Source organism: Rhopilema esculentum, chromosome 8, assembly GCF_057945365.1.
Source record: "Rhopilema esculentum isolate cy_ngs chromosome 8, ASM5794536v1, whole genome shotgun sequence".
In the NCBI taxonomy this organism is placed as follows: Eukaryota; Metazoa; Cnidaria; class Scyphozoa; order Rhizostomeae; family Rhizostomatidae; genus Rhopilema; species Rhopilema esculentum.
In genome coordinates, this window is record NC_142822.1 from 11,646,166 (window position 1) to 11,659,352 (window position 13,187).

Below are 13,187 nucleotides of genomic sequence, written 5' to 3' on the forward strand. Positions count from 1 at the left end.
GTTAACCGCAATTACTTTTTTGCCTTCAAAGAAGCTTGAACTGTTTGTGCCAAAGTGCAATATCCTTGTAGCAGATGTTGTTTTCTCTATGTCTTGATTTTCATCCAAAATGTTTTTCCTTCGCGATTTATTTGAACACCGTCTATTATTTAATTTCGTTATTTCAAAAATCTCTGGTTATTTCTCATCATCATACGGATCAAAATCGCAAAACTTCTAAACTGAACCGATTAAACCGAAATTGGATTAGCTATTGATACGCAGTCTGCTTGCTAAGTCATGATGTAATCTCGATTGCCTCGACTACAAACCAAAGCCACCTGACTGAGATCACTTTTGTCTGCGTTTAGGTTGCTCTTAGTTTCACCTGCAGAACATCACAAGCTACAGCCCGCTGTGAACTTTATTTCGCAGCTATTTTTGCCAACCACGCCCCCACCCCACCCCCCCCCCACCCCACACACACACACGCACTTTCACTTCTCAACAAAGCAATATACACCTGACTCAACGTGACTCATTCCTATGTTCACTCTTCTAAAATTCTTATCTCATTTTTTCGAATCCCGTATCCTGTTTTGAGTATCAGCATCCAATTTGTCTGATAAGAATCTAAGATGGGATTTGAAATGATTCGGCGTAGCCACTCCTTCTTCAGCATTCGCTTTATGCAACGATTTGAATCTGCCTGAGATGCCAACTAAACGAAATCAGAGTTTTTATCTTCCATATTACTGCTTTACAAGTTTCAAGTTACATTTCAAGTAGTTGTTGTTCTTCGACTTTCACTTACTTTGCACATAATTTCTTATTTATTTCACCTTGAACCTTACTGCAAGCACAGAATGCTTGAAATTTCAAAGTATAAACTCGTTTTTTCTTCAAATAGCTAAATCTATGTACGGTGAAGAATGGGCCAAAATTTGCAGTTGCACGTGAATCTTTCATAGCCATGCTGCTTTCTTTTTCTGCGACTATTCTGCCCTGTTATTGCGCTTATTCCATGCAATTTCTTCTGCCCTGTTATTGCGCTTATTCCATGCAATATCTTCTGCCCTGTTATTGCGCTTATTCCTTCTTATTCCTTAAGAGCTCATTCTTCTCATTTGTACATTCATAATGCTAACTAGAATCTGCATTATTCTTAATTATGCACAATTATGTTAACTTATACATTGTTTTCCAGAATACGTCAATATGTTGCTGTATACTATTGTTTGTTTTCTTTGTAGGTTCGGTATATAAGAACGCCTCTCACTATTGGCCTCTTGACTATATTAGTGAAATGAAAGATTTGGTTACGCACAAAGAGGCCACTGTATCAGGAACTGATGGGGTTCAGTTGAACGGTAAGGGTGACGGATTCATGGAGATGCAAGTCGGCAAGGCAGCAATTCGCCTTGGAGAATACAATCACAAGTGCATGCTTTCATTAGCGAATTGCGACAATGGCTTGACGATAACGTTTTGGTTGCGCCTACTTGAAGCACCTGGAAGCTCAAATACTGTGGATTTGCTGAGTCTTAGATCAAGCACAGGCTTCTACGTTATCAGAGTCGCTTTGGAAAGCACCTCTAGTGAGCTCCAATGCAACTTTATTTCTATCATCATTTTCGCTGTTGTTGTTGTTTTTGTTTCATGAAAAATAAACTTCTTTTTCTTTCTTTTTCTTTTATTTTTAAACTACCCACTCTAGTTACCCGTCTTGATTATTGTTACACGAGCTTCCTTTTGAAAAGTCCTTTGGGCATGTTTCAAATCGTTTTGCCTTGCTTGATTTCTTTCCCGGAATGGTCTAGCAGCTGGCAACAACTTTATCTTCTCTTTTCAATGTTTTGTAATGAAATGGGCGTTGCGTTAGCTTTCAACAACCAATAGCAATTACCTGTATTTTGGCTTATCTATTTTGGCTTATGTATTTGGGTAAGAAGATTTTGTTTACAGTATGATGCTTTTTGTATGAGATTGAATCTTCTATTAGAAGTCTACTTTCGGTTTGTGTCCAAGTTTCCATAAATGCAAATCTTAAAAGCATGGCTTTGAAAGTAGGCAAGGATCTGCAATTTGTTGTAGCATCTTGCTAAACATTAGTTTAGCAGGTTGACAGCCTCGACATCACGCTTTGTCAATTTCGTCCTCAGTTTCACACGTGGTGACGTATTCTGCGACTGGTAGTCAAGCCCAATACAGAGCTCGTGTCAGCCTCGCTTTGAAGCAGTGGATGCATTCGAGCCTAATTTTTACTAAATCTGGGGATCTTCGTGTCGTGATAAACGGCAAAAAGATTTTACATTCGAAGAGAAAAGCTTATGTCGCCGAGAAAACAAAAATGGTGAACTTGATAATTGGTTCATGGTCGAAACTTGGAAGTTCTGAAGGGCCGAAGCTGCAATTTGACGAGATTGCGGTGTTTTTTCAAGAATTAGATGTAGCAGCTATCAGAAAAATTGTTTTGAAGGATTATGGTAAGTGTAAAAATTGGCGTTCTTTTAGAGTAGTTGTTAAAGCTTCTGCAATTCTTTGTCGTTTGGCTTTAGGGAATGCAAACAGTGATTAGCAAATGATGCAATTGCTCTTTTTTTAGTAATATCCGCAAGTTGTTATCTTTCATCATTGAATTCTCTTCATTTGGCATTTGTTACGTTTGTAGGCCAAATCTCCCTTGCTGCAAGTTGCCCCGGAAACAAAACTTCAGTGATAGTGGCCTGGGAACCACCCATTGATACTTACAGCCATGTTCTCAATTACGTCATCACCGCTAAGTCTGTAAGCGAGCACACGTATACTGTTCCTAAAGAGAAGACTACAGCTACGCTCACTGGCTTGGGTGAGTTCACGTGCATAAGAAATTATTGAGTGTTTCTCTCCGCTCTTAACAATCAGTACCCAAATTTTCTTAAAACCTTCTTAACAGAATTTAACTACTTTTACCTAAACTGCTTTTGACATTTAGGCACTACGTGATTTTTTGAAGAAAGAGACTTTCGACCAGTTTGAGTTTGCTCGACCTTGCTAGAGTATGAGAATGATTACGAGGCACATTCGATTCGAGTGGCAGGCAGGGCATGTAGGGAATTGTTGGATGAAAGCCCAGAATGAATTGAAATTGACATGAAAAGATCAAATATAAATTAAATATTTCAATGTAGCTGTTTCTCTTCGTTATGGAGAATGATTTATGGAAATTGATGAACTTCAAATCCTTTTTGTTCGGGAAACGAAACCTTCAGCCCTTTGTTTCAAAGCAAAATCGTCTTAAATCAATCAGTGTTGCAGGGTCATAGCACATGCGCATCAACAGTATTCGCGCAGCTGTTCTGTCTGGGACCACACAACTTCCTACCAGGGCTTCAAACGATAATTCGCTCGTGTAATTACATGAGGTATATAAATTAGAGAAAAGGAGACACAAAGCTCTTCTGAAAAGAAAACGCCATTCCTACCTTAAAAATGCGAAAGAAGAGCTTTGGCTGCTTAAGAACGAATGTCCAAAACAATTTTGGAAAAAGCTTTCAATGACATACTCCAGTGAATCGTCAATAGATTTTTCAAACAAACAAATTTACACTTATTTTGATGAACTTCTTAATAAAAACACTCCTGTTTCTCCCCCTGAAAACCTGATACATTTTGCAGCCATTGGTGACTCCGATAACGACTTGTTTAATCTTATTGACTCTAAACTAAATCTAAACGTATGAATCAGCTAGTGAAAGAGTTTAACATTCTAAGGGAAAATCAAATTGCCTAAATAAAATCATATCGAACCTCCGATCATATTTTTACACTCCATGCCATAATTGAGAACACATTTTCTAGTAAGAAACTCTTTATCTACCCTTTGTGGATTTTAAGAAAGCTTTTGATTCTGTTGACTGCCAAAATCTCATTGATAAATTGATGTCTTCTGGTAAAATGTTACATGTGATTAAGTCCCTGTATACAAAAGTTAAGTCTTGTGTAAGGGGTCAAGACAGCGTAACTATTCTATTTTCATGCCATCCTGGTGTTAGGCAAAGTTTTTTATTGAGTTCATTGCTGTTCACCTTGTTTCTTAAAGATTTAGACTCAAAGATTAATGATGTTTCTACCGGTGTAAGATTAGGTGATATAAATATCTGCTCCCTTCGATATGCTGATATTCTGGTTTTATTGGCTAGTTCTGTTGAAGATCTGCAATCCCAGCTAAACGTGCTAAACCAGTATTGCATGTCTGCAAATATGGAGATAAATACTTTTAAAACTAAGGTAATGGTTGTCAGAAAAAATAAGAAAAAGTCCAAGGTGTGCAAATCTTGGGAATTCGGTGATTAAGAGATCAAAGAATGCAATCAGTACAAATACCTTGGTGTTTAAATCTTATGTTTCCTCCAGTGCTCATGTTGATATAATTAAGCAAAAAGCTAAAAAATCCTACTTTTTCCTCTCGTCCAAAAGCAATGAATGGGATGGTCTCAATCCAAGACTCTCTTTATTTTTATTTGACAGTACTATACTTCCTATCCTCAATTATACCACTGAAGTATGGGGATCTGGTATGCCTTGAAAAATTTCATCTTATGGCTTGCAAGTCAACCCTGGGTGTGAAAGGCTCTACAACGTCTCTTGGGGTTTATGCGGAGCTGGGTCGTTGTTCGTTGCTTGAACATAGACATATCAATATTTTAAAGTTTTACATTCGTTTGATTAATCTTGATTCTTCAAGATATGTATGTAAACAGAACTCTTAAAGTGCTAATAAATGATGCTGATTCCGGTGTTTCAAATTGGGTCAGTATTTCCTGATGGTCCTTCATGACATACATGCAACCGATAATGATTCTACCGTGAAATCGAAAGTGTCTTCCCAGTTTAGGTCAAAAGTTACGGAAAATCTAAAGGAGCAAATTATTCTCAATAAAAAGCTCTGTACAAACGCATCTTTCAAAACTGTTTATAAGTTTGAGAATTACTTAGACTTGGTACCTAGCAAAAAGAAAAGAACTAACTTTGCAAATCTACGTCTCAGTTCTCACAATCGTGGGATCGAAACGATATGGGAAAGATCCTATTCCTAGGGCTGACAGAAATTGTCCCTATTGTCAATCTTTAAACATAACGGCTGTGGAGGACGAAATTCATCTCTTATTTGTTTGTCCCCTTTACGCGTCTGCTAAGAACTCTATGTTATCTTTGATTTAAGCAAAATTTCCCAGAATCTCTTCCCTTGATCTTTATGATAAGTTTATCTGGTTGTTGAGCCAAGAAGATAGGAATTGTCTTATTTTAATAGCTAATTTTTTACCCCTGGCTTTCGAATCACAGGAATCTTTTGGGAAGTCCTATGTGTGCATATCTGTGTAACGTTTACTGTATAGCTTATAATCATGTTCACATTTTCTTATCTTGTATTTCCGCCCACAATCCTTTTATATATAAAAAGGTAATGACCCTGAAACGGGAGCTAGTGCATGTCTGGAAGACGGGCATGATTCATCTCCCGAACACCTTTTTCAGGAGCTGACTTCCACTTTTTTATAGACCACTATCTTACAAAAAACGCATACTGTAACTTTAGAAACCGTTTTAAATTGAAATTGAATTGTCGATCATTGCCTATTGCCACCACCTTATGCAGCAATAAAAAAAGCGAACTGTGGTATTGCCTTTTGCCTTGCAGATGCAGATGTAGACTATCAGATAGAATTGGTTGCTCGGACTGTTTCAGGACTCAACATAACAAGCAACAAAATAATTTGTTCTACAAATGAGCAGAAGCAGGCACCAGCCAAAGGTTTGCGAGAGAAGTTTGAAATGTTAATAGCACAACTATAGTATCACCGAGGCTTTATTGAAACCTCGTTGCTGTTGTCATTGCTAAAAGTTCTAATACTAATACTGCTTTCTGCTTGCTGTATATTAGTTGTTAGTGAATGACGTAATCAGAAACTTACAAGCCAATCATTAGTAATATTGAACTGTCACGTGCAAGAATACCAATCGTTTCTTTTCTTCAATTATCCAGGAGGTTTGGTTGCCTTTGCCATCGACACGGACAAAATCCGGGTGCTGTGGAAAGTAGATGAAAGTTCTGTTGACAAGCCAGTTGCCTACGGGGTGCGTTTTGCCCTTTTTTCATTTTGTCCTTTGAAATTTCAGTACTTATTTACATTTTCTTCTAAATATGGTATCTTGGAACTCTGGTAAAGTGGTCCAAAAATTGTTAGTTAGATCCCCGTTTGACTTATTACCACTGTTTTATCCTTTTTAAATTTTGTACATCAAGAGTAACCATTTTTTGTCCTCTATTTTTTCTACTTATTTTTCCTTTTTAATTTTTAACGTCAAGAGTTTAGGTATTTTTGTTTGTTTGTTTAGTTAGATTGATTGCCACTAAAATGCTTCATCATAATGGTGACACCATAATACTTAAGTTTAGGGTGATTACTAAAACGTTCTTAAAACATCAAATTCATCGTATTTTAAAGTCAATTTTTATTGCTATCTGACTAAAGAGATCGGTCTTCTCTATAATTATCTGACAACATTAAAGCAGCCCCCAATAGCTATCAAAAGACAATGCAATCATATTTTGATTAAGAGAAGGCGATATTCCTTTTGTTTTATGTTAACCGTTTGTGTATTTTGCTCCAATATTCTGTATTTCTGAAATCTTAGCTATATCTTCAGTTAGATTACACTGAAACAACTCTAGCCACCTCTTTTTTGTAAACACTCAATATTTCAGAAAACATCTGGATAGATCAGATCTAGATTCAAACTGTAGTCAGGAAGCTTTCAAATTTTGATTTAATTTGGTGGTACTTCTGCTTTTGAATTTTCAAAACTGTATTTCAGTTTAATTAAACACTTGGTAGATTGGTAGACAGTTTTTAAAACAGTATTAAAATAAGCGAGCGATATCAAGTTAATAAGCGCTCAATTTTTAGGTGTCCGTCCAGATGAAAGGAGAGTCGGCAAAATATGTGTTGTTGTTCCAGAAAAATGCACTCAATCACACGATCTCAAACTTAAAGGAAAACAGAGAGTACCTTGTATCTGTAACGGTTTATACAAAGCTGGGGGATGCTAAGACTGAAAACAAGAGAGTCAAAACAAAACGTCATAGTGAGTGTTTTAGTCCTTTGTGTTGCTTTCCTGTTTGCTCGTCATAACACTTTTCTATATAGAATTTTATCTCGATTTATTATTGCTGTGTGTATTTATAAAACGTTTTCACTCTCAGTCTACAAAGATGATCACACGGTTGATAAATAAGCAGATGGTAGTTCATTCTTTCTAATCTATTTCAGTTGTGCTGCCAACATGCCCAGCTCGCAATTTATCAGTAACCCAAGTCACGTGGGGCAGTGTGAGCGTTCGCTGGATGCCTCCAAAAAACTACAGCGACCCTGCCATGCTGTACGAAATTGAATGCAAAAGAAGCAATTGGAGTTTGATTAAAGAGGTCGTTGATGAACACGTGACTTTTGATAATCTTCAAGAAAACACGTGGTACAAAATCGAGGTGAAGGTGGGCGCGAAAGGAGTCGGTTTCTATCATGAGACTATCGCCGTGGATTTTAGAACCCAAGGTTTTTTACCATATCATCTTTTTGGAATACTTTGAAATTTGTCTGTTTCATTGTAACCTTCTACATTTCAAAACTTGAACTTACTCTGTGAGCATTATAACCCAATGTTATGTCAATCAATACGTTACTTGACTGTTGACCTACCTTTATTTTCAGTTCGCTTCCCACCCCCGTCGACTGTCAATGCAACTGCGCTAAAATGGAACACTGTGTTGTTAGAGTGGAGCCCTGTGCAAAGGACGGACCATTTGATATACCAGGTGGCTTACTATGAAGAGAAGAGGAAATCCAAAAGGACTTTTATTCAGACTGCGGAAACCTCTTTGCAGATATCAAACTTGCAAAGGAGCATGGGATACATTTTTACCGTCAAAACAGGAAATGGAATTGTGTTTGGCAAAAATAGTTCTAAAAATGTTTTCGTCACAACTCCAGGTAGATTTGAGATTGTTGATATTCTCTTTCATATGAATGACTATGATCGTGTTACAATTTGAAAATGTAACATAGCAAGGCAGCTTCAGTAGCTCTATTTGTAGTTTTGAGGTTGCTTTTGGTGTCATCCTCTTCTGGTTGGTTGAATTTTTGAAATTCATTGCAGACCGTGATCAATGTATGGATGGAAGTCACACGTGTTCAGTGCTCGAGAGATGCATCAACATCAAAGATTCATACGAATGCGCCTGTAAATATGGCTACATCCGATCCGGAGAAACCTGCACACGTATGTGTCTTTAGATGCATATTTTTTGCATGAGGCATATCTCTTAATATTTTTCTTGTCTATGTTAGTGAATTAACCATGCTTGTTACCTCTTTCAGCAATGAAGAAAGGCGAACCAAGCTGTTTCACTGATTTTGCAAGAAATGTCACCTGGGGGTTGAGCAAACATGGTCAGTTTGCTGTAGCTGATTGTCCAAAAGGAACCGAGGGTAATTGATATGACTTAAATCAAATTCTTCAAGAGAACAATCATTGTTATTCTTACTGCTTGTGGTTTCATCCTAGCGAGTTTAAATGTGATTATTGGATCTTTTAGGTGTGGCTCGTAGATTTTGCAAGCGGTTAAATAACACCCACGCAGCGTGGCTTGTACCCGATCTCAGCAACTGTGTTTCTACTTGGCTTCGTCAGTTTTCTCAGCAGGTGAACCATTTTTTGTATGATCAATGCTTCAAATTCTATTTTCATTCTTCTTTTTTGTCACCGCTATAATGTAATAACCAATTACCTAAATTTTGCTACTTAGGCTCGAGTTTGAAATACTGATCAAATGAAATTTTATCAGAGTTAGTTTCACGAGGGATATTGTAAAATTTGATTTGGTAGGGGTTTTACTTTTATCCGGAATTTCTTTTCCCCTGTGGGTGGCAATAATGATGCTTTCATTCTGGTAGTTGGTCCTTATGTGGCCCTTGTCGATGCATTTGGGAAAAAAGGCAGTAAGAGGTCTGTATTTTGCGTTTCTACACGGAGTTGTTGGTCCCTTGGCTCTGATGAGGGTATTCAAACGCTGTTCATTTCTTCCGCACCCTCCCTCCTTATTTGGTATCTAGCAAAGTGTGTTTTCTTTTCCAAATCTTTTAAATCTATTTGTTCTCTTAGGGATTAGGGCTTATCTACATCACTGTGTTATTCAAAAGGTCCTGTTGATTTTTCGTTTAGGGTGGGTCTGGCTTTTTATCCTGTCATAATTTGTCTTTCCCTCTCATACCTTATATCTAAGGTCGGACTGGTGCATCGGCTCCCTGGTGTGGAAAAGTGAACTTTTCTTGTCCATTCCCTGCCCATAACTCAAAACTGCTTGCACTTGAGTTAATCAAGCTATATCTAAGGTTTAGAGTTTTTATTTGGGTCAGGTGGAGCAACTTGTGCGGATGCACCAACGGCCCAGCGTTGCTCCCTGTGATGAGGGAATGTAGCCTCAATGTCTGATTTGATGAGGGATGTGGTAATGTTTTTTCTGAGAGAGCCATTTTTTATCCAATTAAAAGATGATTTTTTTCTCCTGAGTAAAAAATTAAATTTTCATGTCTTTAAATCCGAGAATGGATTCTTTTTAGGTGGGTGGGGTAAAAGAAAGCGTAATTGAAAATTATAAAAGGAATATAATATTGAATTCTTAGTATTATTCAAGTTTGATATTCTCGCTTAGGTGTCACAAAAAACACAGAGTTCTTCCAAGTTGATGATGTCGTTAAGCTCCGGGTACGCTCAGCAGAAGCAAGTTTCAGGGGGTGACATCCATGCTATGGTTGCGATGATGGGGGACATCATCAGCATCACAGACTCGAATTCATCCGATTCCTCTGGGCTGAATGAAATGGCACAAGTATGTAGCATTTCTTCTCAACCTTTAACCTTCAAAAATGATTCTTTATTGCCACAATTGTCTGTGAAACTGAAGCTACTTTTAAAGAAGAAATGCTTCCAATTCTTGTCCTATTCTTGCACTTACCTTAATATATTTTTAGAGCATGGTCGCGGTGACTGACGACCTCTTGTCGGTAGAAAAATCTGAAACGTGGAACGATCTTCCAAAGGTATGTTTTTCTTGATTTTAAGCAGAATTGAAGAAAGCCTGAGAGAGCTGAAAAAAGCAGAGTGTTTAAACATTATGGTCGCTTGTTCAGAAAGTTCAATTAGACCTAATTCCCTCCCTAGAAGTATCCTATATCCACCAGTCTTATACATGGCAGGGAATGGGCAGAGAGGAGACTGAAGGTGCCCCTTGACAGTTCCCAAGAAATACTTTAAGCATCCACTGAAATATTTGGCTCTTATTTCACAGTAAATGGATGAGATTTAAAGCCCCCCCCCCTCCCCTCCTCAAACCTCTTGATAAATGATACGAGGGCCGTATCTCTTGCTTTGAAAGTGCGGCGTTTTATTGTAGAGTTGGATTAATGTTTAGATCTATGATTTTGGGGATGTCTAAAAACAGTAATATGTTGACGCTCATATATCATAAAATAAAAATAAACATCACTATAAAATCAATTAAAAGACAATTAAAATTGAGTTTAATTTATGGGGTTTCTCACTTTATTATTGTAGCCTGAGTTCCACAGCCATTATTGATGAGTGTCATTGACTTGATACTTAATTTATACTTTGATCAATCTTATGTTCATTTACAGTTATTCGTTATCTTTCAGCTCCCTTACTATGTTTTTCATTTCTAAATTTTTCAGAAAAAGAAGGCAAGCAGTGCGTCCCGTATTTTGCAAAACTTTGAAAACTTGGCTCAGGTTTACAGCTCGTCACTGAGAAACAGAACCTTGAAAATTTCGAAACAAAATGCGGGTAAGTACATCTGTTTTCCTTGTTTCCTTTAGTTTCCATTAGTCACTTGTTCTCGTCCTTGCATTGGCCTAGAACACCATGTATGATAGTACTGCAAAGATTTTTAATTACAGCTTGATAGCGGAATCATCAATTTGAGTGTTGAAATGGTCCAAAGGAAAGCCAAGGGCTAAAAATGAGGCCATTTAGGCACTTTTGCGTTGTCATGCTACTTTGGTTCATTTTTATTGTGAAATATGTAACACATTTTCGCAAATATTGAATAACAAAAAGTGGATTGGAGTTATTTCTTATGATGCAAAAAGACTTTAAGATACAGCGTTAATTGTACCTAGCCTAGTGTTTTCGATCTAATGTTTTATACTTTTAAGAGTGTCACGATAAGCTTAAGAATGTTTCAAAACGTTGGCATTTTCCGTATATTTTTATTTACTTGTGTTCCATTCATTTTATCAACACTTAGTTGTGGAAGTAAAAAATCTGGTGGACACCTCTTCTCTAAAGTTCAGCGCATTATCTGACAATGGTGTCGAAGCTGAAGCCGGCCCTCGGAGCAGTATTGCTATCCCAGATTTTGAAGTCAACTCAGAAGGTATGTTGGGATTTTGCTATGTCTAAAATTTCAAAGAAAATCTTCTAATTTTGCAGCACAAAACTTCATCAAAATTAGTGTCTGTTAGTTTTGTTTATAATTTTTCTGTTGTCAACATAGAAATCGAAACGTCCTTATTTCATAATAGAACGGTTTACAAGCTTCATTCTGTTTTCCGAGTGCCGTCGTATGTGGGAATTTCGCATACCTGCAGACCAGTGTCTACATTTCAAAGCTGGCAAATTAGTTTTAGAATTCTTAATAAGATGCTTATTTTAGCCTGCCCATTTTAGCCTGCCCATTTACGCATGCCCATTTTATCATACGAAAAAGAATGGTGCCGGATTTTAATCATTTCGCATTTGATGCAGATCTCAATGCTGTTTACTTTGGGTTCTTTCGTGGCATTCAGGGACTCCTTGGGACAGATTTGTATGTCATATTTCTCATTTTAATTATATGTTTTCATTCTCAAGTGGACGATTGCAATTTGAATGAAAAACATCTTGTAATTAGTCAATCGTTTGTTTTCCCTGTTTCATAAATAGCCGACTTTGTTAGCGCCGGTTGTATTAAAAACTTCACATTTGGTTTTTTCAGACTTGTATCATCATGTTTAATTATTTCACATCAATTAAATAAGAATTCAAATTATTTCAAATCTAAATGAATAAACGTAATATGAATGACGTAGCCATTGCTGTTCTTTAGGGCTTCGTGTTAAATATCTTCTGCCATAAGGTAAAATACTTTTTTTTCAATAAGATAAAAATTTGTTCCGAGCAATTTCTCTATTTGGTAAAAAAATTGTTTTTGAAGCCTGAAATTGGAGACTGTTTCATATTTTTCTCCAATTTCAGTGTAAATGTTTCCAAAGGCAAAAGTGATAGTGGTGACATTGGTGACAAAGTGTCCAATGTAATTGCTGCAACCGTTCTTGGAAGGAAAGGGATGGAATTTGAACGGCCAGTTGTCATTACGCTCAAGTTACCTTCTAAAAACGTTTGTAATCTTTATTGCACCTATTTCATTTCCATATCAGTTATGAATTTAGTTATATTCATCTTTCCTTTAAATATGTTGCGTTGATTAATTCATCAATCCCTGAAAAGTACTTTGTTCTTCAATTTATAAAAAGTCTTTCGTTTTACACGGCTACATAAACAGTCCGTGTCGTTGTCTGTCTACACTAAAACAATAAATCTTGATTTTTTAATAAAAAAGATATATTTTTTGTTTCTAACTTTACAACTTTCTGAGGGATTGACGGTCGTCATTGATTGGTCAAAACCTGGCAAGCAATGAAACGTGCCATCTGTTCTTATTACTTTCGATTCGAGTTTCAGTGTTTATCTGATGCTGAAATTTCTTCCGCTTTCTCGCATAACTTTTGTGTAGTTAATTTGCGGCCTACCGCTTTATTCCAGGAAATCGCATCGAAAACCTTACAATGCGTCTTCTGGGATTTCGCCGGAAATAACACGGCTGGAGCGTGGTCACAAAGAGGCTGTAAGCTACACCGCAGTAACGGAAGCCACGCAACCTGTCATTGCTCTCATCTTACTAACTTCGCTGTTCTTATGTCGGTGACTTCGGCTCCAATGAAACAGGAGGTATATTCTTCGTCGATCTTCACCTGGACCTGTCTTTGTAGATTATTTAGTGGACTTTACGCAGCATGAACACTGTGTTTTTTAAACAATTTGGACACATT

The 13,187-nt window shown here is 37.1% G+C and overlaps 1 protein-coding gene across 4 annotated transcripts in view; it reads left to right on the forward strand.

Moving 5' to 3' along the window:
- LOC135694960 (uncharacterized) overlaps window positions 1-13,187 on the forward strand; it is a 32,744-nt gene that overhangs the window by 15,055 nt on the left and 4,502 nt on the right. For all 4 annotated transcript variants that reach the window (XM_089109566.1, XM_089109567.1, XM_089109568.1 and 1 more), the window contains 18 exons: window positions 1,233-1,577; window positions 2,142-2,465; window positions 2,651-2,827; window positions 5,660-5,773; window positions 6,005-6,096; window positions 6,930-7,107; window positions 7,293-7,574; window positions 7,731-8,009; window positions 8,176-8,298; window positions 8,397-8,507; window positions 8,615-8,721; window positions 9,731-9,907; window positions 10,050-10,118; window positions 10,770-10,881; window positions 11,345-11,473; window positions 11,845-11,905; window positions 12,334-12,475; window positions 12,901-13,086. In XM_089109566.1, the coding sequence (XP_088965692.1) occupies window positions 1,233-1,577; window positions 2,142-2,465; window positions 2,651-2,827; window positions 5,660-5,773; window positions 6,005-6,096; window positions 6,930-7,107; window positions 7,293-7,574; window positions 7,731-8,009; window positions 8,176-8,298; window positions 8,397-8,507; window positions 8,615-8,721; window positions 9,731-9,907; window positions 10,050-10,118; window positions 10,770-10,881; window positions 11,345-11,473; window positions 11,845-11,905; window positions 12,334-12,475; window positions 12,901-13,086 (3,008 nt within the window). The remainder of the gene's footprint in view (window positions 1-1,232; window positions 1,578-2,141; window positions 2,466-2,650; window positions 2,828-5,659; window positions 5,774-6,004; window positions 6,097-6,929; window positions 7,108-7,292; window positions 7,575-7,730; window positions 8,010-8,175; window positions 8,299-8,396; window positions 8,508-8,614; window positions 8,722-9,730; window positions 9,908-10,049; window positions 10,119-10,769; window positions 10,882-11,344; window positions 11,474-11,844; window positions 11,906-12,333; window positions 12,476-12,900; window positions 13,087-13,187) is intronic.